We start from the raw sequence: 25,215 nt of genomic DNA, 5'->3' as shown, positions 1-25,215 counted from the left end.
GTCCTCTGGAAGGCCTAAAAATTTTTCAGAACAAATAAAGTCTGGGCACTGGCAAGTCACAGCCTGGCGCCGGCGCCTTTGGGGGGCCCAGGTTTTCTCCGCTAGAAATGTGGGGTTTGAAAACGAAAGCCTGGATCCTCCCCTGATCCCTAGACTCTGGGAGCTGGGGATTTAAGGAAAACATTACTCCAATACGCTCGTGAGAGATGCTAATGCTGCCATATTGCCAGCCGCCCCTGCTGGGCCAGGATTGCGCCATCCTCTCGAGTAAGGGATGGGGGGAGGGCAGAGTGGCAGGTCCCACAGCCACAGACAGAAACATAGGGCCCTGATCTTGGTTGGGGTCTGGGCAGCGCCTGGCACAACAGGGCCCTGATCTCAGGTGGGGTCTGGGCAGCGCCCAGCACAACAGGGCCCTGATCTTGGTCAGGGTTTGGGCAGCGCCCAGCACAACAGGGCCCTGATCTTGGTCAGGGTTTGGGCAGCGCCTGGCGCAACGGGGCCCTGATCTCGGTTGGGGTCTGGGCAGCGCCCAGCACAACAGGGCCCTGATCTTGGTCAGGGTTTGGGCAGCGCCTGGCACAACGGGGCCCTGATCTCGGTTGGGGTCTGGGCAGCACCTGGCACAATGGGGCCCTGATCTCGGTTGGGGTCTGGGCAGCACCTGGCACAACGGGGCCCTGATCTCGGTTGGGGTCTGGGCAGCGCCTGGCACAATGGGGCCCTGATCCTTTGGCTTCTAGCTGCTCCGGGAATCAACAAGAATTTCACTTCCCTGAGGAATTTTTTGTTTAATTATTATTAGTCCGTATTGGAATTGTTTGTTGCTATCAAAAGACAAGAACGGTGCTTTACAGTACAAAACCCCATGGACACTTACATACACTATGTACAGAGGTGCGACCGAGCTGTGGCCCAGCGCTGGGCCCGCGCCTGGCACCAGGAGTCGGGGCATTGGCCGTTCCCCGCGCCAGCCTGTCTATCAAATCTCCTGCCCCTCGCAGGCAGGGGAGCTGGGAGTGCCTGCCTGTCGCTCAGACCAAACACGGAGAACGAGACGATGGTTTTTTAGGTGAGTTTGGTTTTTTTTAAAATTATTTTTCTTTGGTTTTTCAGTTTTAAGTTAAGACTTTGCAGAGAGCCCCTCCCCCATGGTGCCACTCGGTGGGGGGAGAGAGGCAGAAATGGGGGGGGGGGCGTAAATTGCAGCAGACCCTGGCCCAGAGAAGGGGCGATAGGATGGGATGGGGGGTCTCTGGAAGGGATATGCATGCAGCATCTGACGGGAGAAGGGCACTGGCATGGGGGGGAGCCTGGCACGGGATGCTGGCATCGCTGCAGGGACCGAGGGCACAGGGCACTTGCAGTGTGGTGTGGGGCTGGTCCCCCCATGGCCTGTCACTGCCTTCCTGGCCTCGGGACAGCAGAGGGCAGGAGGGAGACAGGGCCGAGCCCCAGCCCAGGGCGTTGAATGGGCTACAGATTCCTGGTCTGGTTGAGCTGGGATTGGCTGCAGCCACTTGGCCCTGCCCGTGAGGATCCCCTGCCCCACAGCCTGGAGATCATGCAGCTGCCTCTGGGGTGGGACGCACAGCTGCTTATAATGGGCACTCCCTCTCCCTTCTGCCCTGGAAAGACTCGAGGCCCCCAGAGTGGAGTAGGATGGGGGTGGAGGGCATCTCCCAGGACAGAGCCCTAAGGGCCTAGGGAGGGTATTCGGGGGGGAGGAGGGGGCTGCTGTGTCTGATGGAAGGCGGTTTGGAGGCAAGAGGGGTTTGGGGAACACATTAAAATCCCCCGATGGCCTAGGCCCCTCCCTTTCACAGCCCCATCACCCGGCGGGTGCAAGGTCACCAGCCGCCTAGCGCTGGGTGAGGTGCACCATCGAGCATGGGGCAGAGGGGAGGGGGCTCAGGGGGGCAGGTTCTTGGGAGGGGTCTGCCCTGCGGGTGCAGAGAGGGGCAGAGGCTCGTTCCATTGGGACAAAGACCAGAGGAGTCCCTGGAGGGAGGGATGGGTGAAAGGATGGAGGGAGGGATGGACAGATGGGTGGGTGAATGGCTGGAAGGACGGATGGACTGATGGAAGGACGGACAGATGGGTGGCTGCCTAATAGCTAGGAGCATCCCATACCCACGGTGGGACACCGGCCAGTCGGGGCGCCCATTCTCCCGTGCATGGGGGGTCCTGTATTAGGGTGCCAGGAAGCCTGTTGAGGCGGGCATTTCCTGCCCGCTGTGGGTGGGTGCCTGGGGAGGGCGTGGGGGGGGTGCCTTAGGACAGGGTGTTGAGGAAGTGGCTTTCCCCAGCCAGTGAGCTCAGCATGGAGCTCATGTCCCCGATGGCCATGTTGGGGGGCCCGGGCGGAGGCAGCCGGGTGGGGCTCAGGGCCGGGGGCTCCGGGTCGTCCAGGATGGCCGTGAAGTCCAGGTGTGTGTTCTCCAGGTCCAGTGAGTCCAGGCTGTTGGAGACCTGCCCCTCCGGCGCCAGGTAGGGGAAGGAGTCAGGCTTGAGGCCCTCCAGGCCGGGGGCGTACGGCCTGCCAGGATCCTGGCCCCCGCAGCTGGCCGGCTGGTGCCCCTGGGCGCCCTTCCCCGGCTGCACGGGGCCGTGCCCAGGGTAGAACAGCAGGGCCGCGTTGGCGGGGCCTTCGGGCGGGGCGTGCAGTGGGGGCAGCCGCAGCAGCCTGCGGGGACTGGCCTCGGGGGGCTCGCCGGAGGGGCTGGGCTGGCCTGGGCTGCCCATGTAGACCAGGCTATTCTGTCTGCTGGGGGTCTTGGGCCCGCCGGGCGGGTGGGGCACCAGCTCGGGGTTGAAGCACTGGCTGGCTGGGACCTGGTTCTCAGGCGGGCCCAGCGGGTGCCCTGGCTTGGCCGGGTAGCCAGCGTACTTGGGGCTGAGGTACGGCTGGGGCGCCGGGGGGTGCCGCAGGGGCTGGCTGTGCCTGGGCCCCCCGCCCAGCCCCATCATGGGCTCCCCGGCCTTTGGGGGGGGCTGCGGCTGCTCCCCCCACATCAGCGCCTGCTGCGACTGCACGTAATTCCGCACCATCAGCTCCTTGACCTGCGGCATGGGGGGCTGGGGCCGCCGGGCCGGGGGGGTCATGGCGAAGCAGGAGCCCTGCTGGGGCTCGGCCTGGTACCCACTGCCAGGGGCAGCCGGCAGGGCCCTGCGCTGGCCGAAGGGGGCTGCCGGCGACTGCTGCATGGCAGCCGGGTGCGTCCCGTTCTGGCAGGGGGTCAGCACTGGTGCCGGCAGCTGCTGCTCAGCCTTGATCTGCAGCTGGCTGAGCTCGCCGAACTGCTGCCCGCCAGCGAACCCGCCCGGGGGGCACATGCCCATGTGCTTGGGCTGCGGCTCGCAGGCACCGGGAGCCGGGTACTGGTGGTGGCAATGCCGGCTGGCCACCGGGCTGGGCACCATGGGGTTCATCTCCAGGCTCCCCCGGGTGGCCTCGTCCCAGGGCACGGGGATGTTGGCATCGGGCGGGCGCATGCCCTGGAAGTGCTGGTTCACCTGGCACTGGGGGAGGGAGTAATCGGGCTGCCCCAGGCCCCCCTCCAGCTCCCCATGGGCAGCTGGGTTCAGCTGCATGCCCCCCATGGTCCTGTGGGCACCGATGTAGGTGCCCTCCCCCTGCAGCTCCATGCCCGGCCCCTGGCACTGGAAGCCCTGCTCCGGGTAGCCCAGGTACTGCTCCATCTCCAGCAGGCTGGTCTCCCCGGGCCCCTCCATGGCCACGCTCTCCAGGAAGACGTTCTCGCTGATGCTGGGCGGGCGAGGGGAGAAGAGGTGACGCTGCAGGCTGGCGTCCGAGCCCCCGAGGGGCTGCAGGCCGCCCACGGCCGACGCGCTCACGTTCCCCAGGCTCTTCAAGGGCTGCCCCTTGGGCTTGGCCGCCGTCCGTGCGGGGTCACTGGCCCGCCGGGTGCCGTGCCCTGGCGCCAGGTGCGGGTGGAGGCTGTAGCCGGGGGACTCGTTGGCGCTGTACCTCCGCAGGGAGCCGTTGGCCAGGAAGGACGGCACGGCTGGGCCCGGGTAGTCCCCGGGGAACCCCGTCCTGCCCCTCAGGGCCGCCCGCTCCGTGCTGGGCAAGGGGGCGGGCGGGGGGCCGCCCGTGGCCGCGGCGTACGTGGCTTGGAGGTAGAGCTGCTGGGCCGGCGTCAGGCCCGGCAGCCCCCCGCCGCGGCCGGCCTCGCTGGAGCGCCGGGAGGCGTCGGGGGAGAGGGGGGCGTAGGCGTCGGCCAGGCCCAGGCTGCTGGGGAGCCCCTCGGGGGCCCGCGGGTAGGGCGAGGCCAGCGAGGAGCGACGGCTGACGGTGTAGGCCGAGCTGACGGAGCTGACGGAGCTGGTGCGGCGGTCGCTCAGCGCGGGAGCGGGGGCCAGGTCGCTGGCGGAGAGCCCCGGGACGCGGCGGTGGGAGACCGCGGGGGGCGGGCCGCACAGGCTGGGCATCTCCCCGGGGGGGCCTGCCAAGGGGGGGGGGGTTACTGCAGGGACGGGAATGGGCCTGGCTCCCACGGCGCCGGCCCAGCTCGCCTGAGGCTGTGGGGAAGGACGAGGGGGGGGGGTTTGGGCCAAAAGCCAAGGCCGCAGGTTGAGGTTGGTGGACGGGGTCAGGTGCATGGGGGTGGCTGGGGGGGTGCAGGTGCTTGGGGGGAGCAGGTGGCTGGAGGTGCGGGTAGCTGGGGGGTGCAGGTGGTTGCGGGAAGCAGGTGGTTGGGATAGCTGGGGGGGTGCGGGTGGCTGGGGGTGGCTGGGGGGGTGCAGGCAGCTGGGGGGTAGCTGGGGGGTGCAGGCGGCTGGGGGTAGCTGGGGGTGCAGGTGGCTGGGGGTGGCTGGGGGGGTGCAGGCAGCTGGGGGGTAGCTGGGGGGTGCAGGCGGCTGGGGGTAGCTGGGGGTGCAGGTGGCTGGGGGGTGCAGGTGGTTGCGGGGAGCAGGTGGTTGGGATAGCTGGGGGGGTGCAGGTGGTTGGGATAGCTGGGGGGGTGCGGGTGGCTGGGGGTGGCTGGGGGGGTGCAGGCGGCTGGGGGGTAGCTGGGGGGTGCAGGTGGCTGGGGGTAGCTGGGGGGTGCAGGTGGCTGGGGGTGCAGGTGGCTGGGAGTAGCTGGGGGGTGCAGATGGCTGCAGGTGGCTGGGGGGTGCAGGTGCTTGGGGGGAGCAGGTGGTTGCGGGGAGCAGGTGGTTGGGATAGCTGGGGGGGTGTGGGTGGCTGGGGGTAGCTGGGGGGTGCAGGTGGCTGGGGGTGCAGGTGGTTGGGAGTAGCTGGGGGGTGCAGATGGCTGCAGGTGGCTGGGGGGTGCAGGTGGTTGGGGGTGGCTGGGGGGGTGCAGGCGGCTGGGGGGTAGCTGGGGGGTGCAAGCGGCTGGGAGGTGGCTGGGGGGGTGCAAGCGGCTGGGGGGTGGCTGTGGGGGTGCAAGCGGCTGGGGGGTGGCTGTGGGAGGAGCAGGTGGCTGGGGCTGGGGAGGGAGTTCCGGATCTAACCTCTTGTTCTGTAACTGAGCTGGCGTCGAGCTGGCTGCAGGGTCCTTTACCCTCCCATTGGGGCTGGCTACCCCCCATTCCAGTTATCCCCAGGGCCGTGGGGGCCTGAGCCCCTGTGCCCGGAGCTGGTCCTAGCTCAGAGATCCCTCGCGGCCCTCTGGGAGGCTGGAACCACCTGCCCCAGTCCTGTGCCCTGCCGGAGGCACAAGCCCCAGTCCCCACTCACTGGAACCTCCCTGAGCCTGTCCACCCAGCGCTATGCAGCCACCTCTGGGGTGGGGCACGGCAGCTGTTTATACCAAGATCCCTCATCCAGGCCTGAGATGCAGCTGCCTCTGGGGCCGGGGGCAGAGAATGTGCCCCATTGCAATGGCAGGGGAGAGGACACGGAGGTTTGGGGAGCAGAGCAGAAATACTGGGCTCTGAATTTGGCCAGGACCCCGAGCTTCGTGCCGCAGCTCTCGGGAACGTGACACGGCTCCGGTTTATGTCTCATCTGTGAGGCGGGACCTTTGGGAGCACAGCGCCCCCTAGTGCCATGCTAGGGCACTGGGACCAACCCAGCCTGACAGGGAGAGCGCCCACCAGCACAGCGCCCCCTAGTGCCACATTGGGGCAATGGGGGCAATGCGGACTGCCAAGGGAGAGCGCCCCCCAGGTGACCCCCTGCTCCGCTCCCGGCACTGCCCATGGTGGGTTCCCGTCCCAGCCCTCGCTGGCCCGGCCCCGCCCGGCCCAGGGCTCACCGGTGCCAGGGATGGCCGGCAGCTTCAGGCCCTTGCCGGCCGGGGGTTTCCTCAGCTGCTTGAACTTGTCGATGCGGAGGTTCTCCAGGCGGCGCAGGGCCGAGAGCCCCGAGGCGCCCATGGGCTCCCCCGGCGGGGGGTCCTCCAGCGTGGACAGGTCCTCGAAGCTGCCGCCCGGGTTGGCGTTCATCTCCACCCCACTGTCGTTGTTGTTGGCACTGCCCAGGGGCGAGCGCTCGCTGCTGCAGGATGACTGCCCGCCGGGACTGGGCTGGGGCTTCTGGGGAGACAGGGAACGGGGGGGGGGCGCCAGCCCCTCCTTAGCCACAGCCTCTGGGGCAGCCCACTGGCCGCACGCCAACCCCCCCAGCTCAGGCAGTAAGGAATCCCCTCCCCCCACAGCCCAGACTCCACCCCCCCCATTGGCAGGGCAGTCTGCCTCGTCCTGTAGCGGGGCAGCCCGGAGCCCACTGTGCCCAATTTGCCCCCCCCCGACCCACTCTGCTCCGTACCAAGGTGGCCTCGGGCACCATCAGCTTCCCCTCGTCCTTCCTGCCCTCGCCGGGGCAGCCCCCCTCCTTCTCCTGCTTCATGTCGGCGGGGCCCCCCGGGGCAGCCAGGGCCCGGCTCAGCACCGTGTCACCCCGGTGCTTCTTGGTGACGTGGGCATCGGGGCCATGCACCGTCTTGACATGCTTGCGCAGGGAGCTGGGGTCTGTGTAGCGCTTGGTGCAGCCAGGGATCTTGCAGACATACGGCTTCTGCGTGGGGGGGCAAGATGGGGGGGGGTTAACCCAGCCCGGGAGACTCAGCCCCACGGGCACGTCCAGGCATGGCGAGCTGCCTGCTGGGGAAGGACCACAGGGACCTACCCGCCTGATTCCAAAACTGGGGGTGCCAGCCCCAGGGGAGGCCAGGCACCGACATGGGGGAGGGGGCTGTGCTGGGGGGCATGGAACGTGCCCTGTCGGGAACAGAGGCATTGCCAGACCCGGGATCCAGCTACCCCAGGTTCCTGACTGTGCCAGGGGCCGTGCGCCCCGAGGAAGGGGTGGGTGGCGGCAGCCAGGGGACAATCCCCCTGAAGTGTGAGGCTGGCACGAGGGGGCAAATCCCAGAACAGCTGGAGGGTCTTGCTCCAGAATGTGAGCTCCTCGGACAAGGACGGGTCTTTGCTCTGGGTCTGGGGGGGTGCCAAGCCCCACGGGGTCCTAGGCCACGACGGGGCTCCAAAGGGCCACTGCATGCCAACGCAATAATAATAAACCGCCAGCCGTCGGCCCAGTTCCCTTGTGAGTCTTGAGCAGCCCTTGGCCCCAGCAAGGTCCAGTGGCAGGGAGTTCCACTGGTCACTGTGCCTGGTGTGACACAGGACTCCTTGGACGGGTTTCGAATTCGCCACCTTTTGGCTCCACCCAAGGTCCCCTTGTCCTTGTGCTGGGGGGTGGGCAGGGCGGACGCCCCCAACAGCCGGCCTCTGGGTTGGTCAGAGGTTTATAGCCGAGCCCGTTCCGGCAGCCGCGCTCCGCGGGACCCGGCCCAGCCCAGCCAGCCACTCTGCACAAGGGAGATCTCCCAGGCCCCTTCTCCAAGCCCCTCGCGCTCTGGGGGGGTCGTACCTCCTCGGCATGGGGCTGATGTCGGGGTGCATCTGGTTGGCATGGGGGAAACAGGCTGTACCATGATGGATCGGGGGAGGAGTGTACCTCATTGCAGTAGGGGGGAGCGGGCTGTACCATTTCAGATGGGGGATGTACCTCATTGGAGTGTGGGGAGCAGGCCATACCATAGTGGATGGGGGGGGCGTACCTCATTGGAGTCGGGGCAGTGGGCTTTACCATGTTGGATGGCAGGGTACTATGTCGAGGGGGGGGGTCATACTTGTTAGAGTTGGGGGAGTGAGCCATACCATGTCCGGTGGCGGGTGTACCTCCTTGGACTGGGGAGAGCAGGCTGTACCATGTCGGGTGGGGAGATGTACCTCTTTGGGGAGGGGGGAGTGGGTCGTTCCATATCGGGGGGGGGCGTACCTCGTTGGAGAGGGGGGAGCAGGCCGTACCATGTCGGGTGGGGAGATGTACCTCTTTGGGGAGGGGGGAGTGGGTCATTCCATATCGGGGGGGGCGTATCTCGTTGGAGAGGGGGGAGCAGGCCGTACCATGTCGGGTGGGGGGGCGTACCTCGTTGGAGAGGGGGGAGCAGGCCGTACCATGTCGGGTGGGGGGGGGCGTACCTCGTTGGAGAGGGGGGGAGCAGGCCGTACCATGTCGGGTGGGGGGGCGTACCTCGTTGGAGAGGGGGGAGCAGGCCGTACCATGTCGGGTGGGGGGGGCGTACCTCGTTGGAGAGGGGGGAGCAGGCCGTACCATGTCGGGTGGGGGGGGCGTACCTCGTTGGAGAGGGGGGAGCAGGCCGTACCATGTCGGGTGGGGGGGGCGTACCTCGTTGGAGAGGGGGGAGCAGGCCGTACCATGTCAGAGGGGGGGAGCAGGCCGTACCATGTCGGGTGGGGGGGCGTACCTCGTTGGAGAGGGGGGAGCAGGCCGTACCATGTCGGGTGGGGGGGCGTACCTCGTTGGAGAGGGGGGAGCAGGCCGTACCATGTCGGGTGGGGGGGCGTACCTCGTTGGAGAGGGGGGAGCAGGCCGTACCATGTTGGGTGGGGGGCGTACCTCGTTGGAGTGGGTGCGGTTCTGGTGCTTGGCGCGGTCCGAGGCGTTGGAGAAGGCCTTGTTGCAGCCCTCGTGCTCGCAGACGTACGGCTTCTCGCCCGTGTGCGACCGCAGGTGGGTCTTGAGGTTCTCCAGGCGCGAGTAGGCCTTGTGACAGCCCTCGAACTGCGCGGAGAGCCGTGAGAGAGACGCCCACCCCCTGCCGCCCCGCGGGGCGCCCAGAGCCCCCCCAGGACATACATGCCGCCCCCCCCGACACCCCTGAGCAAAGAACCTTCACCCCCCCGCACCCAGAGCCCCGTCACGGACCCCCCCTCCCCGCCATGCTCTGCCCCCAGAGCCCCTTCCCGGCGCGGGAGACAGGACTGTGCCCGACCCGCCAGAAACCCCCTCCAGAGCACGGGGGGAAGGGGAATGGCACACGGTGCCTCCAGGGGGCGCCGGCTCCCACCCGGCCCCCGGGCAGGGGGGCTGGCTGGCACGGGGGCGCGAGGCCGTGGGGTTGTCCCCGCCCGGCCGGCGTGTGGGGCCTGTGCCCGGCTCACACTCACCGTGCACTTGTGAGGCTTCTCGCCCGTATGCCGCCGCATGTGGACCACCAGCATGTACTGCGCCTTGAAGGGCCGCTGCTCCCGCGAGCACTCCCGCCAGTGGCAGACGAACTCCTTCTTCTCCCCGTGGATGTGCTCGTTGTTAATGTGCTGCGGGGGGGGGGGGCGGGGGGGTCAGCGGGGGGCTGCCAGCCGGGGGCCCCCAGGCCTCTGCAGAGGTGGCTTCCGGGGCTGGCTCAGGGCACGGTGCTGATAGGTGGGGGTCGGGACTGAGGGGCACCGGGAGAGCTGTGGGGTGGGGGGAGCCCAGGGCTGGGCTGGCAGGTGCTGCCCTGTTGGGGGTGAGGGGCACCGGCAGAGCTGGGGGTGGGGGGAGCCCCGGGATGGGCCGGCAGGGTCTGTGGGTGGGGAATGAGGGGGACTGGCGGAGCTGGGAAAGGGGGGAGGTAGCTGGGGGTCAGGAGTAAGGGGCACCGGGGGAGCTGTGGGGTGCAGGGATCCCAGGGCTGGGCCGGCAGGGTCTGTGGGTGGGGAATGAGGGGCACTGGTGGAGCTGGGAAAGGGGGGAGCCCAGGGTGGAGCTAGCTGGGGGCTGTGGGCCGGGAGTGAGGGGCACCCGGGGAGCTGTGGGGTGTGGGGAGCCCAGGGCTGGGCCGGCAGGGTCTGTGGGTGGGGAATGAGGGGCACTGGTGGAGCTGGGAAAGGGGGGAGCCCAGGGTGGAGGTAGCTGGGGGTCGGGAGTGAGGGGCACCGGGGGAGCTGTGGGGTGGGGGGATCCCAGGGCTGGGCTGGCAGGGGCTGTGGGTGGGGAATGAGGGGGACTGGCGGAGCTGGGAAAGGGGGGAGCCCAGGGTGGAGCTAGCTGGGGGCTGTGGGCCGGGAGTGAGGGGCACCCGGGGAGCTGTGGGGTGTGGGGAGCCCAGGGCTGGGCCGGCAGGGTCTGTGGGTGGGGAATGAGGGGCACTGGTGGAGCTGGGAAAGGGGGGAGCCCAGGGTGGAGGTAGCTGGGGGTCGGGAGTGAGGGGCACCGGGGGAGCTGTGGGGTGGGGGGATCCCAGGGCTGGGCTGGCAGGGGCTGTGGGTGGGGAATGAGGGGCACTGGCGGAGCTGGGAAAGGGGGGAGCCCAGGGTGGAGGTAGCTGTGGGCTGGAGTGAGGGGCACCGGGGGAGCTGTGGGGTGGGGGGAGCCCCAGGCTGGGCCGGCAGGGTCTGTGGGTGGGGAATGAGGGGGACTGGCAGAGCTGGGAAAGGGGGGAGCCCAGGGTGGAGGTAGCTGGGGGTCGGGAGTGAGGGGCACCGGGGGAGCTGTGGGGTGCGGGGAGCCCCAGGCTGGGCCGGCAGGGTCTGTGGGTGGGGAATGAGGGGCACCGGCGGAGCTGGGAAAGGGGGGAGCCCAGGGTGGAGGTAGCTGTGGGCTGGAGTGAGGGGCACCGGGGGAGCTGTGGGGTGGGGGGAGCCCCAGGCTGGGCCGGCAGGGTCTGTGGGTGGGGAATGAGGGGCACCGGCGGAGCTGGGAAAGGGGGGAGCCCAGGGTGGAGCTAGCTGGGGGCTGTGGGCCGGGAGTGAGGGGCACCGGGGGAGCCGTGAGGTGGGGGGCGCCCAGGGCCGGGCCGGCAGGGGCTGTGGGTTGGGGTTGATCCCGTCACGGGCTGGGAAGCCCCCCCCCGAGGACGACTCACGTGCACCAGCTGCTCCTGGGTGTCGAACTCTTTGCTGCACCCCTCCCAGCGGCAGTTCGTCTCGTACACGGCCTCCGCCTCCTGCTTCCCATCCTCCTTCTCCAACTCCTCCCGGGGCTCCAGCATCCGCAGCAGCGGGTCCTAGGGCAGGGAGGGCACCGCTGGGTCAGCACCCCGGAGCCCGCGCACCCGCCAGCCGAACCCCCATGTGCCGCGAGGCTGGGCCTTGGGGAGGGGGGTCGCTGGCGGGCAGCCCCCCGACCGTGCCCATAGCAGCAGAGCCCCCTGTGGGTGACGGGCGACGTGGCTGGGTTGGGGCATCTGGGCCCAGCGGGGCAGTGGGAGCTTGGGGCAGGGTCCTGGCGGCAGCCCCGGGTGCCCGCGGGTGACGTGAGCAATGAGCCTGGGGGCGGCTGCCACGGCCAACTCTGGGGGACCGGACTCCGGGCCTGGCTGCGGGGCGGGGGGCAGTCGGACCCTGCCCGTTACCTGGGTCCCCGTGGAGGCTGGGCTGGAGTCGTCGCCCTCCGATCTCTCCTCCAGGCCCTTGGTGCCCAGGGCGTCACCCAGGCTGGGCTCCGACTTCATCTGCGGTTGGGAAGGGGAGAGAAATGTGATGAGCTCGGGCAGTGTGTGTGGGGGGGGCTTTGGGGGGGCAATGCAGCCCTGCCCCGCCACCGGGCAGTGCTGCAGCTTTCCCCACCCCCCAGGGCTTGGTACTGCCGCTCCTGCCAGGAGGGGCTGCCAGGGCTCTAGCCTGGCAGCTCCCCCCAACCCTCTTCGCTGGAGCTGGCGGGCGGGGAGGGGGCCTGGTGCTCCTCCCAGGCGGGGGCCCCTTACCTGACAATGCTTCGGTGTCCCGCGGGGCGGGGGATGGTGCAGGAACCCCGGCCGGCCGGGGAGGTGTTCATGGGAGCCACAGGGTGGCATGGGGGGGCCGAACGCTGCCCCTTGCCCCTTCGGGTGAGCCATGGGGCTTTGGAAGCCAAGGGAAGGGCTGAAAGTCAGAAGGAGCGTGAGTGTGAGCCCCCCCGGAGGTGTCCCCCCCCCAGCCTGTGGGGTTGGGCCCATCGCACCTGGCCTCGGGCCTCCTGCCATGTGTACATCGAGGCAGAGGGGCTCGGCCTGCCCCGGCCCCCTGCCCTGCACTTGGCAGAGACTCAGTCACTAACCTGCCCCCCCCCTTGCCCCTCCATGATGTCAATCAGGATCGCTGCACCTGTCTGACACACAGGGAAACTGAGGCACAGAGCAGCAAAGGGACTTGGCAAAGGTCACACGATGGGTCAGTGATAGAGCCGGGGATGGAACCCAGGAGTCCTGGCTCCCAGCACCCCCCCCGCTCTAACCACTAGCCCCCACTCTCCGTCCCAGAGCCAGGGAGAGAACCAGGATGCTTCAGCCTCTGGGAGTTGGACTGGATGAGCTGACGAAGTGCCTTTTCCACCTCTCGGCTCAGGCCAGGCCAGCTCTGGGTCCCGCCCGCCCGGCGCCCACCTGATGGCGCCAACGGAGAGGTGCCCGTAGGAGCCGCTGGCCGAAGCGCAGCGCGAGTTGATGAAGGCCACCAGGGAGTTGGGCGAGGTGCGGATGACGGTCTGCAGGTCGATGCTGGCGTCGGACAGCGGCGAGATGGACAGCGCCCGCTTCTTGGTCAGCTTGGCCGCGCCGCGGGGTGTGGAGAACCGGGACCCTGGGCCGGGCAGAGACGGAGAACCGGGGCTGAGTGGGTGTGTGCCCGCTGGGCCCCGACGCCCCGTCCGGCCCCGTCGCCTGTCGCCCACAGGGGGCGCCGCTGGCATGAGCACAGAGGGGGCTGGGGCATCTGCTGGCAACCCCTCCCCGTCGCCCACCCGCCTACGGCCAGCCGGATCCCTCCGGGCACCGACCTACCATCGGCATTCCCAGCATGCTCGCTGCCCGGTGCCAGCCCGTACCCATGGTGACTGCCCATCAGGTTGGCCTGGTGGCACATGGGGAAGTCGCTCAGCCCTGGAAAGAAGCGGGGGAGAGAAGGGGGGGGTCGTTAGTCCTGGGCAGCCCCTGCCCCCACCTCCCAGGGCTTGGTGCCGGGGGCAGGGCGGGGGATGGATGGACGGAGGGTGGGACGGGTGGAAGGGGTGCGGGGCAGGGGATGGACAGATGGAGGTCGGGCACAGAGGAGGCAGGGGACAGATGGACAGAAGGCGGGACCCCAAAAGAGGCGCAGAGGGGTTGGGGGACGGATGGAGGGAGGGCGGGACAGGTGGAAAGGGGGTGGGGCGGGGGACGGATGGACAGAGGGTGGGACCGGTAAAGGGGCACAGAGGGGGCAGGGGATGGATGGACGGAGGGTGGGACGGGTGGAAGGGGGCGGGGGACGGATGGACAGAGGGTGGGACCGGTAGAGGGGTGCAGAGGGGGCGAGGGCCGCGGGCGGTCCCCGCAGACCCCTGTGCCGATGCTCCGGGCTGCAAGGGCCGTGCGGCCGGGACTCACCATCTGCCAGGCCGGGGCCGGGCGTGTGCAGGGGGTGCAGGTAACAATGCTCCATGTAGCCACTCCCGGGAGGGTTCCTGGCGTTGAACATGGTCCGTCGGGCCCCGGGCACGCTCAGGGGCACATCCGCTCCGGGCAGACGGGGGGAGCCTCCGACCCCCCGCGGGGCCAGGCCTGGGGGAGAGGAGGGCGGGCGTGGTACCCTGACAGCTAGCCAGGGTCCCTGGGATGCCCCGTGCGGCCCACCCCTGCCCAGCCCCCAGGACCAGGGCCAGCCCCTGCTCCGAATCCCAGGCCCGGGGGCAGCCACACGCTGTACCCGCAACGCCCCACGTCTCCAGCAGAGGGAGCCCTGGCTACAAAGCCCAGGCCCTTTCTGGACACTGGGCTGCCCATCCCCATGGCCTCTGGCCCCAGCAGAGGGGTGCCCAGCCCGCCCCCAGCTGATGCTTGCTGGTGCCCACCTGCCTGTGCCCCCTCACCCAGAGTGGGAGGGGCCTCTCCTCACCCCTCGTCTGCACCCCAACCCGGTACCCCCCTCCATCACAGGCTCTTTGGGGGGACCAGCCCAGCCCCAGGACCAGGCGCCGACGTGGGGGTGGGGGACCCTTCGACCCAGCAGTTCCTCCCTGGACGACCAGAGCCCGGCAGGACCAGGACCAGGTGGCGGGGACCGTCCTCTCCTCCCCGCCCCATCTCCAACAAGGTGACTTGGCTGGGGAGGGCGGGGACTGGGATCTCCCCCCGGGGTTAAGCCCCTGGCTCTCTCCTCCCTCCATCTGCCCAGAGGCAAGTGCCCCAGCCCCTCGGCTGTTCCCAGATACTCCAGGGCCGGGGTTTCCCCTGAGGGCAGGACCCCCTTCTGGCTCTGTGCCAGGCCTGCCCACTGGTCCTGGATGGGGCCAGGCTGCGAGCCGGGCCAACCCCAGAGCCCCCGCCACCCCAGACTCACAGGCCTGGTCAGTGGGGCCACGGGGGCTGGGCACGCCGGCTGAGGCAGGCACCATGGGGGGGATGGGGAAGGGTTTTGGGGGGACACATCCCAGTCCCCCCTCCCTGGCTCAGTCACCCCATGGCTCAGCCAGGTGCCCCATCCCAGCCGTGCCCCCAGACTCAGGGCTCGGGCAGGAGGAGGTGTGGGAAACGTCACCCCCTCCGGCCCCACCAGTCTCTTACAGGGCCCATCCCTCTGTCACAATGCCAGTGTCATGGCAGCCCCCGCGCCCCTTCCAGCAATGCCAGAGCCCCGCGCAGCCCCACACCCGGCCCCTCTGCCGGGCTGAGCTCCCCTCCTGCCCGCTGCCCCCGCAGAGTGTCCTGCAATCAGCACAGGCCAAGCCAAGACACACACGCACAAACACCCACGGACGCACAAACCCACACACATGCCCAGAGTAACCCCTAGACACACGTACACACAAGCAGGGACACGCACACACGGACACACGTGTGCAAATGCAGAGACACATGCCTGCCCATGGAGCCGTTGGACAAGTAAATGCCCGTGACCAGAGGCACGGACAGGGACACGCACTGACAAAGGTGCCCACCCACTCACGGGGCATGTCAGCCTTGTGCTGAAGGTTTCTGAGTCTGATTCACGTGCCCCCTGCTCTGCTCGGGTGCATGGAAACCGGGGGGGGAGGGGGGGGCTTGCAGGGACGGGGGAGCGCCCCAAGGTGGAGGCCAGCTCGGCGGCCATACCCACAGTCTCCCGCCCCCCCTCCCCATCTCCCACCTCTGCTAACCCTCCATCGGCCCATGTACAGCCCGGCACAGTCCGAATCAGCTCCCCCGGTGCGTGGCCATGGTGCCGGGCCTGGCATGGCCCAGATGGGCTCCCCACGGCGCCAGACCTGGCGTGGCCCAGATGGGCTCCCCACGGCGCCGGGCCTGGCGTGGCCCAGATGGGCTCCCCATGGCGCCGGGCGCGGCCCAGATGGGCTCCCCACGGCGCCGGGCCTGGCGTGGCCCAGGTGGGCTCCCCACGGCGCCGGGCCTGGCGTGGCCCAGATGGGCTCCCCACGGCGCCGGGCCTGGCGTGGCCCAGATGGGCTCCCCACGGCGCCGGGCCTGGCGTGGCCCAGATGGGCTCCCCACGGCGCCGGGCCTGGCGTGGCCCAGATGGGCTCCCCACGGCGCCGGGCCTGGCGTGGCCCAGGTGGGCTCCCCACGGCGCCGGGCCTGGCGTGGCCCAGATGGGCTCCCCACGGCGCCGGGCCTGGCGTGGCCCAGGTGGGCTCCCCACGGCGCCGGGCCTGGCGTGGCCCAGATGGGCTCCCCACGGCGCCGGGCCTGGCGTGGCCCAGATGGGCTCCCCACGGCGCCAGGCCTGGCGTGGCCCAGGTGGGCTCCCCACGGTGCCAGGCCCACGATGCCCGAGGAGGCAAAGCTGCACTGTGGCCACTTTCCCCAGGACCCAGCAGGCTGACAGTGCCGAGCCGCTGGCAGGAACCTGTGCCGGCTGCCCTGCCCGCCCCCCAACCCTGGCTCCTCGCCCCCGCGGGCTTTACAGGACGTCTGTAAGAACTTGCCCCCCTCTCTGCCCCAGCCTGGGAAAGGGAAGCGTGAGGAGTGAGATAAAACCAGGGGCACTGGCCCAGGGCGCCCCCCAACACAGGGCCGGCCCTTGCCCCAGGCCCCAGCCGGGCGAGGGAGATGTCTGCAGGGGTGCAGCGCAACGAGCCAGGCTGCGCCGGGGGCTGCAGGCTCCGGGTCCCGCGCCTGGCCCCGCGTTCCTGCTTTCCCAGCCAGCCCGGGGCCGTCCCTCGAGGTGGGTGTTCTGGGCGTTTGTTATGACTTGGAAGCCGATAATGGCCGAGCTCCTGGCCAGCCCGCTCCCAGGCCTGCTCGGGCTGTGGGGCGGAGTGGGGGGGGGTTGTTTTGACATCGCGCAGAGCGGGGTTTGCTTTGGGGCCGGGCCAGGCGGTGGCATAGCGAGGTGTGTGCTCTGGCCCTGGTACCCCCCCGGCACGGGTCAGTTACCAGCCATTTCTGCTGACGGGCGAATCTGCCCGTGGGACGTGTCCTGGGCAGCTGTTCCAGGGTGGCGGGCAGGCAGGTGTCTCCCCTCCACCCCGCCACAGCGAGACCTCCCCAGCCTGGCCTCCATGTTCCCCCCGAGCCTGCGTCATGCACCGGATTGAACCTCACACCCTAGAAGGGAATCTCCCATCCGGTGTTAGCTGTGCAGGGGTTAGGACACACGGCTTGGCCTACAATGGAATCCCCAAGCCCGAGGGCAGAGGTGCCCCCACGACGGACCCTCTGGCACCCGTCTCTGTCCGCAGGGTGAGCACGTCTGCCCAGCAGGGCCCCGCTGCCCCCAACAGGCCTGGAGGTTTCTGCGACCCCCGGCCACCATGAGCTGGCCGAGCACAGGTTGGGAGGGGGGGGGCTAGGGCCTGACCCTGCCTGGCTCAATGCCAGCAGCTGAGCTGACCCACTGCCCAGGAGCAGAAACACGAGAGCGGGTCCTCACTCCCCAAACCCGCCTGGATCTGACCCCCCCCCGGGTCTTCCCCCCTCCAGACGAGCCGGTTCTTGGTGCTGCCGACTCCCGCTGGGCTGGTCCGGGCCACGAGCCAAGCTGGGTAAATTCGCCACCCTCCACCCCCGGCCGCAGTCCCACTGTGCGGCCCCCCCATCCCCCAGACCCTTTCTCCTCCAGTGCGGGTGTGGGGCAAATGATCTCCCTGTTTATTCTCCGCTGGCCTGGCCGTTTGCAGTGTCCCAGGCCGAGCGTTTCAAGTGCATCCAAGAAATGTAGGGGGCCGCCCTCCTGGCAGGGGCAGAGGGATCTGGGTGTGTGCGAGGTGGGGAGGATGGGGGGGAATGGGGGGAAGCAGGCGGGGGGATGGGAAGGGGATTTCGCAGCTGGCAGCCAGCTGGTGACGGGAAAGAGCAACTTCTCTGCTGCACAATAACCGAGTCTGTTTGATGGGGGGGAGGGTTTTTTCACACCCCCCCCCGATCTCTTCCCCACACCCCCATTTGTCAGCATCAGACACACCGAGGGGGTGGGGGGGAATGGGACCGTCTGGGTCATTGCAAAATAAAACGAGCAAAAGAGGCCAACCAGACAGGCTCAGTGCCCACTGGGAGCCACCCCCAACACAGAGTGCCCCCCGCTGTATGCCCCCCCAGGACAGAGTGCCCGCTTGGCGCTCCTGGGAGAGCACCCCCCACCTTGGCTTCCAGGCCCCCACCCCAGGCAGAGCAGCCCCCACTATGCCTGCTGGGCAGACCCCCCCCCAGTGTCTCGTTCCCCACCTCCCCGAGCTCGCCAAGCCCTCACCCTGGGGCCAGATCAGAACTAACGTCCTTGAGGCCAAAAAGCTCAGTCCCTCAGCCCCTGTCTGGGGTGCAGGCAAGACACCAGCAGGTTCGGGGGGCCTAGAAAGCTACTAAGCTCCCTTCACTAGCATTGTGGGGAGCCCCCCGGCCAGTCCCCGCCGGCCATGGGGACCCGCTGACTTTACAACCCCAGGGGCAACCCCCGACCCCCCCCTGCTCCCGCCCAAGGTGCAAGCAGGGCGTCTGACGTGTGGCTTTGACAATTAAAAACAATCAAACGACAGGCCCCCCCAACCCCCCTCCCCACCCGCTGCCCCCAGGCACCGCTGGCAGGGCTGTATGGGGAAGGTGCCTGGCCCACAGAGCTTCCAGGCTCATTTAAACCGGGGTGGGAGGGGAAACTGAGGCAGAGCTGGGACGAGATTCCTGGTCTCCCAAGTCCTAGTTCAGTGTCTGACCCAGTGGCTGCTTCTTAGCTATTAATGGCTGAAGACGCACAGGCAGGGACATGTGTCGGCACACGCATGTGCACACGTGTAAACATACACACACATGCACGTTCTCACCTGCACACGTGTGCTCACAGGCTCAGGCACACATACACACATGCACAGATCGGGACCATTCATGCCCGTTTCCAAAGGGGGGAAACTGGGGCACGGTGGGGGTCTCTCCTCCCCGGCGGGGCGAGCACCCCATGCCCCAGCACTTGGCAGTCCCTTCCCCGTGGCTGGCCCACCCGGGCGCGGGGCCCTGTCTGGGAGTGGAGCGGGAGACAGGACTGAGCCGGGCCGCGACAGGCCACGAAATGAGAACAAGCTGGAGTGTGGGGGCGGTGGAGTTGGGGGGGGGCTCTCTGTGTGTGGCATTTGGTGTCGGCGCCCTCAGCTCCTTCCAGCCTCTCCCTGGAGAGCGGGGGGGGGGCTCACCCCCAAAAGGGAGGGGGCCGGGGCCCCACGGCCCACTGGCAAGAAGAAGGGTTTGGTTTGCAATGGGGAGGGGGGGCGGATTCTCACGCCTCAGTTCCCCCTTTGAGCGCTCGTCTGGGGGCTTTGTCCGCGTGTCACCGGGGAAGAATGGGGCGGGGGGAGTGCAGGGGTGTGAAACTGGGGGGGGGGAGTGGAAGAAGAGGAGGCTGCTCGGGGGCATGAAAAGGTTTTTGGGGGGCAAAAGCAGGAGGGTGGGGGCAGGGACCAGGGGGGTGGTACGCACAGAGATGGGGCACATGGTAAGGCCTGGGGGGGCACAAAATGAGAAGGGGGGGTGGGAAAGCAGGAGGGAGGAATAGTAACATTTCCCTGAGGGAGAGGTGGGGGTGGGGCTGGGGCAGAGAAAGGGGCACACCCCTCCCCTCCCCACCAGCTGCCCAGCGAGGGGGGGGACACGAGGCTCCGGGATGCTGGGAGCCTGGGGGAATCCCATCCCGCCCCCCCACCCCCAAGGAAGGCCAGGAGTTTGCAGGCCACTCTCAAAAGTTTGTCTAGTAATTGAGTCGATTGCTGCCCCACCCCCTCTGCTTCCCCATTCAGCCCACACCAGCGCCCCGGCCCTATTGTCCGGTACAAAGAAAAACGGGGGGGGCCCTAAGACCCGCCGCTGGTGACCATGGGTCCCATCCCACTGGGCAGCTGAAGGCCCAGGGCTGTGAACCCCCTCCCCCCAAGCCCTGACCCCCGCTGTGGACCCAGCTCCTGCCACTCCGGGTGGTTTTCCAACAGTGCCGGGACACCCCTTCCCTTGTCGGGATCCACGATTAGGTACTGGGTCACCACAGCCCGGCACCGTACAGACGGGGCTCTGGCTGGGCGGTGCCCCCCCGGCTGCGCTCGGCATCGCACAGAACCCCAGAAACGCCCGCATGAGCGAGGAGGTGCCCATGGCCAGGCAGCAGGAGAGCGAACCCAGGAGTCCTGGCTCCCAGCCCCCTGCTCTGACCACTAGACCCCACTCCCCTCCTGGAGCCAGGGATAAAACCTAGGAGTCCTGATTCCTAATATCTCCCTCCCAAAACTATTAAACTCTCCTCTGTGAGAGCCGAGACTTGAACCCAGGAGTCCTGACCTCCAGTCCCACGCCACCTGCTTTAACCCACTCGACCCTGCCCCCGTCCTGGAGCAGAACCCAGGAGTCCTGACCCCCAACCTGGATTCCCCCCGTCACAATCCCCATTCACAGCATTTAGAGTCAGAAGGGCCCCTGGGATTATCTCCTCTCTCCCCCGGCACTGCCCGGGCCAGACAAGCTCCCCCGCACCCTGGCCCGCGGCGCGTCCCGTCCCCGGGCAGGGCAGAGCCCCGGGCTGGGCACAGGGCTTTGTGTCTGAGGCTGGCCGGAGAGAGGTCGCCCTGAAGTGGCGCGGGAGGCTCCGTGGCCTTGCCTGGGTCCAGACACTCAGGGCGAGAGGCCCTGCAATGGGGCCCGACGCCCAAGCCTCCTCTAATGTTCAATGCCCGCCAGCGAGGCTTCCAGCCCTTCCCATGGGGCACCATCTGCCCCCCACCCAGCTGTCCCTGCTCGTCCCCCCGCCCCAGCCCCGAACGCTCCCCCTCACCCATCCCCATTTATCACTGCTTGGTGCAGGCCTGCGGAGGTGCCTACGTGGCCCTCATCACCATGAGCACCTGACAACACCCCATCGTACAGATGGGGACACTGAGGCACGGCGCCTCTCCCAAGGCACAGGGTAGAGCAAGGAGGAGGACCAGGGTCTAGGGCCCTACCCATTGGGCCAACCTTCCCTCTCCAGCCCCACGCACACATCTGTGCCTTGGGGGGGGGGGTTCTGGGCTGGAGGGGAGATGCTGATGTTATGTCTCTGGGTGCCCCCCGTGGTGCTGGCTGGGCCCCCCTGTGACTCCCCCCCCAGCTGCCCCCTCGCTGGCTCCAGGTCAAGGCTTGCGTGCTCAGTGCATCCCATCGGCCTGAGTCATCCCCCAGCTCACCCCCCCCCACCGCCTCCAGCTGCAGAGCCCCATGGATCCGCACGTAGGGAGCTGGGGCCAGGGCACCGATGTGGTGGGGGGTCAGGGCTGGGGCGCTGGGGACCCAAAGCTAGGGAGGAGGGGGCACCACGGCCTCGTGGCACGTTTCAGGCCAAGGCCCGAGTGGGGGTGCGGGACGGGCCCCCCGATGTGCCAGGCAGAACGGGGGACTTGGCACGGGCAGCAGGAACAGGGCACGGCCAAGCTGGATTGCCAGGTGGCCCTGCCAGGCCGGCGGGCTGTGATGAGGGAAGGGGGAAGCAGCTGCGGGGAGGCTGCCCAGGGCCTGGGGTGAGCCCTGAGGCCAGGCTGAGGGTCACATTTCCTAGCTGCCTGCTCTCTGTCGCCAGGCCTCGGAGCCACCCCCTGCGCCAGCCACCTACCGTGCCAGGCTCCCAGTGGAGCTCAGGGGCTGAGGGCTCTGCTGGGATCTAGCTGGCTTGGAGGCCTGGAGACACACAGGGCACAACGGGCCCTGCCTCACCAAAACAGGACTACCTTCCCTACACAGGTGGGGAAACTGAGGCACATGGGGGCACCCAAAGGCGCAGAGTCAGGAATAGAACCCAGGTCCCCCAATGCAAACCCCTGATGGCCTCAGCAGGGCGATGGGGCACCCCTCTGCTGAGGCATGGGGTCCGTCTGCGTGACAGGGAGCTTGGCCACACACGCATGAGCGGCCGTTGCGCCCCGGGTTGCTGCGGTCTCAGCACCCCCTTGGCCTCCTCTGGACCCTCACCCTCCCGCTGCTGCTGCTCCCCACGGTTCCCACCACAACCAAGAGGGTGAGGCACACTGAGCAGGGGGCAGGGGGGAGGAACCACCCCGAATCGCCGGGTCTCGCATCACTGCATTTCCCACAATCAATGGCTGATTCGCGGCGCTGCAGAGGGACCCCCGGATTCCCTGGCCTGAAGGCCCCAGGGACGCCGGGAACTGCCTTGAACCGTGGTGAGATCATGTCCAGAGACCCTGCTTCGAATGGCCTCCCCAACACCCACCCCACCCTGCGATCCAACGTGGGAGTGGGGCTGGCTGGGGCAGCCACAAAGAACAAACCTCCCACTCCCTGCAACAATTTAATTTCTATTATTGCAGGGTCTCTCACTGGCGCTGGGGCTGTGTACACACTGGTTTGTTATTGCAGGGTCTCTCACTGGTGCTGGGGCTGTGTACACACTGGTTTGTTATTGCAGGGTCTCTCACTGGCGCTGGGGCTGTGTACACACTGGTTTGTTATTGCAGGGTCTCTCCCTGGCACTGGGGTTGTGTGGACACTGGTTTGTTATTGCAGGGTCTCTCACTGGCGCTGGGGCTGTGTACACACTGGTTTGTTATTGCAGGGTCTCTCACTGGCGCTGGGGCTGTGTGGACACTGGTTTGTTATTGCAGGGTCTCTCACTGGCGCTGGGGCTGTGTACACACTGGTTTGTTATTGCAGGGTCTCTCACTGGCGCTGGGGCTGTGTGGACACTGGTTTGTTATTGCAGGGTCTCTCACTGGCGCTGGGGTTGTGTACACACTGGTTTGTTATTGCAGGGTCTCTCACTGGCGCTGGGGCTGTGTGGACACTGGTTTGTTATTGCAGGGTCTCTCACTGGCGCTGGGGCTGTGTGGACACTGGTTTGTTATTGCAGGGTCTCTCACTGGCGCTGGGGTTGTGTACACACTGGTTTGTTATTGCAGGGTCTCTCCCTGGCACTGGGGTTGTGTACACACTGGTTTGTTATTGCAGGGTCTCTCACTGGCGCTGGGGTTGTGTACACACTGGTTTGTTATTGCAGGGTCTCTCACTGGCGCTGGGGCTGTGTGGACACTGGTTTGTTATTGCAGGGTCTCTCACTGGCGCTGGGGCTGTGTGGACACTGGTTTGTTATTGCAGGGTCTCTCACTGGCGCTGGGGTTGTGTACACACTGGTTTGTTATTGCAGGGTCTCTCCCTGGCACTGGGGTTGTGTACACACTGGTTTGTTATTGCAGGGTCTCTCACTGGCGCTGGGGCTGTGTGGACACTGGTTTGTTATTGCAGGGTCTCTCACTGGCACTGGGGCTGTGTACACACTGGTTTGTTATTGCAGGGTCTCTCACTGGTGCTGGGGCTGTGTGGACACTGGTTTGTTATTGCAGGGTCTCTCACTGGCGCTGGGGTTGTGTACACACTGGTTTGTTATTGCAGGGTCTCTCACTGGCGCTGGGGCTGTGTACACACTGGTTTGTTATTGCAGGGTCTCTCACTGGCGCTGGGGCTGTGTGGACACTGGTTTGTTATTGTAGGGTCTCTCACTGGCACTGGGGCTGTGTGGACACTGGTTTGTTACTGCAGGGTCTCTCACTGGCGCTGGGGTTGTGTGCACATTATTACCCAGCAGCTGGTACCAGCGGCCCCCATTAAACCAGCAGCAGCGTTGGTGCCCATTGCACTGGTGACATACGGGCATTGCACTGTATAATACTTTAAGCCAGTAATTAGCTAACGACTCCTCCTCTGGCTCAGCCGGCGCCCCCCGTCCCCCAGCACAAGCTGGGAACAGTCATTGTTGCAACTCCTGTTCTAACGTGCACCAGTGTCTAGTTCAATGCGAGCACATTCTTCACAGCCCCAGGCCCTACCGGCCCCTCCCATGTTGGAAGCCTGCTCTTCCCCTCCCCTCCCCTCGGGCAGGGAGGGCTGGGGGAGGCAGCTGCCCCCTGGAGGGGGTGAACTTCTTTCCTTCCAGCCCCTTCTCCAGCCCCCGCCCCCAAGACCCCTCCTCTGCTTCCTCCTCCCCTCCTCCTCTGGGTCCCGCCCCCAAATAGCAGGGTTTGAAAGCAGATAGGGGAGTTTCCGCGGCGATGCTGAGTGACAGGCATAGGACATTCCTCCGAGGTCCCAGCTGGGCTGGAGGCATTGCCGGGGGTGGGGGTGCAGCTACCCAGGCCTGGGTGTGTCCGCGGGCACTTCCGGGGCAGTGGGGGGGGGCGTGCCCCCCGGAGCTCGGGGCCCGGAGGTCACCGATGCACCAGGGCCCTGCTCAGGGCACTGCTGCTGCCTTCAACCCTCCACTGGATCCCCGTCAGCTGCGCCGGCTCCCCCCAGGCACTAGTTACTGGGCGCCAGCAGGGAGCCATTCGCCCAAATCGTTTCATGGCCCGGTACCGGACGGCATTCGAGTAGGGTGCCGCCGACGAGGCTGGATGGCGTGGCCTGCCTCGGCCCCGGCGCTGCACTGGACAACGTGCCACGTTCGCCCGGCATGGCGTCCGACAGCAGATCGCATGGCCAGGCCGGGCTCCACTGCACTGCACTGCATTGCCTGCCCGCCGGAGAGCGGGCACCGGCAGAGCTGGGGGCGGGGGGGAGCCCAGGGCTGGCACAGCAGGGGCTGTGGGTGGCACTGCGGGCCACTGGCAGAGTTTTGGAGGGAATTAGCAGCAGCCTGCCCAGACCCCTTCAATGGGCGCGGGCCTGTGGACCCATCCGCTCCAAGCCAGGCACCAGAGGACCCCCTGAGCCGCTGCACTGGGGGGCTTCTCTGTCCCCCCCCCCACCCTGATGCTCCAGCCCACAGAAGGGCTGGAGCCGCTGGGTGGGGCTGGGCAGTGGAGAGCAATTTTGAGGCCTGGTGCTCAGCCCCTCGTCCATTGGCTTTGGTGGCTTTGTCCATCTGAACTGGCCCCACCCTGCCCAGTTCCCCCCGGTCGGCACCGGGACGCGGGGCACAGACCAGCCACCTGGACGGGGGGCACCCTCAGCGTGGGCGGGGGGAGCCAGGCAGGGCAAGACCCTGCTTCACCCCATCCTCATCCTCGGCTACCTCTCACAAGGACGTGCACATACCACCCACCCAGCAAGTGCATGCACACCACACGGGCTGTACATACAACACACACGCAGCCACATGCATTCCACACGGGCTGTACATACAACACACACGTGGCCACATGCATTCCACACGGGCTGTACATACAACACACACGCGGCCACATGCATTCCACACGGGCTGTACGTACAACACACACACGGCCACATGCATTCCACACGGGCTGTACATACAACACACGCGCGGCCACATGCATTCCACACGGGCTGTACGTACAACACACACGCGGCCACATGCATTCCACACGGGCTGTACATACAACACACGCGCGGCCACATGCATTCCACATGGGCTGTACATACAACACACATGCGGCCACATGCATTCCACATGGGCTGTACATACAACACACACGCGGCCACATGCATTCCACACGGGCTGTACATACAACACACACACGGCCACATGCATTCCACACGGGCTGTACATACAACACACGCGCGGCCACATGCATTCCACATGGGCTGT

The 25,215-nt window shown here is 67.5% G+C and overlaps 2 protein-coding genes across 2 annotated transcripts in view; one reads left to right on the top strand and one right to left on the bottom strand.

The window, feature by feature from the left end:
* The window catches only part of R3HDM2 (R3H domain containing 2), a 218,916-nt gene that overhangs the window by 22,742 nt on the left and 170,959 nt on the right, over window positions 1–25,215 (top strand). The gene's annotated exons all lie outside the window — the stretch shown is intronic.
* Window positions 787–25,215, bottom strand: part of GLI1 (GLI family zinc finger 1) — a 45,818-nt gene continuing 21,389 nt past the window's right edge. The window contains exons 5-15 of the mRNA XM_073318775.2: window positions 13,611–13,784; window positions 13,026–13,124; window positions 12,630–12,825; window positions 11,973–12,129; window positions 11,622–11,720; window positions 11,133–11,273; window positions 9,454–9,603; window positions 8,903–9,067; window positions 6,743–6,991; window positions 6,231–6,510; window positions 787–4,469 (exon numbers count right to left, since the gene is read on the bottom strand). Of these exons, the coding sequence (XP_073174876.2) occupies window positions 2,275–4,469; window positions 6,231–6,510; window positions 6,743–6,991; window positions 8,903–9,067; window positions 9,454–9,603; window positions 11,133–11,273; window positions 11,622–11,720; window positions 11,973–12,129; window positions 12,630–12,825; window positions 13,026–13,124; window positions 13,611–13,784 (3,905 nt within the window). The 3' untranslated portion in view covers window positions 787–2,274. The remainder of the gene's footprint in view (window positions 4,470–6,230; window positions 6,511–6,742; window positions 6,992–8,902; window positions 9,068–9,453; window positions 9,604–11,132; window positions 11,274–11,621; window positions 11,721–11,972; window positions 12,130–12,629; window positions 12,826–13,025; window positions 13,125–13,610; window positions 13,785–25,215) is intronic.

This window comes from Lepidochelys kempii, chromosome 20 (assembly GCF_965140285.1).
Source record: "Lepidochelys kempii isolate rLepKem1 chromosome 20, rLepKem1.hap1, whole genome shotgun sequence".
NCBI classification, from domain to species: Eukaryota; Metazoa; Chordata; order Testudines; family Cheloniidae; genus Lepidochelys; species Lepidochelys kempii.
Note: the sequence above shows the minus strand (reverse complement) of the source record. Positions and strands in the feature narration are given on the sequence as shown.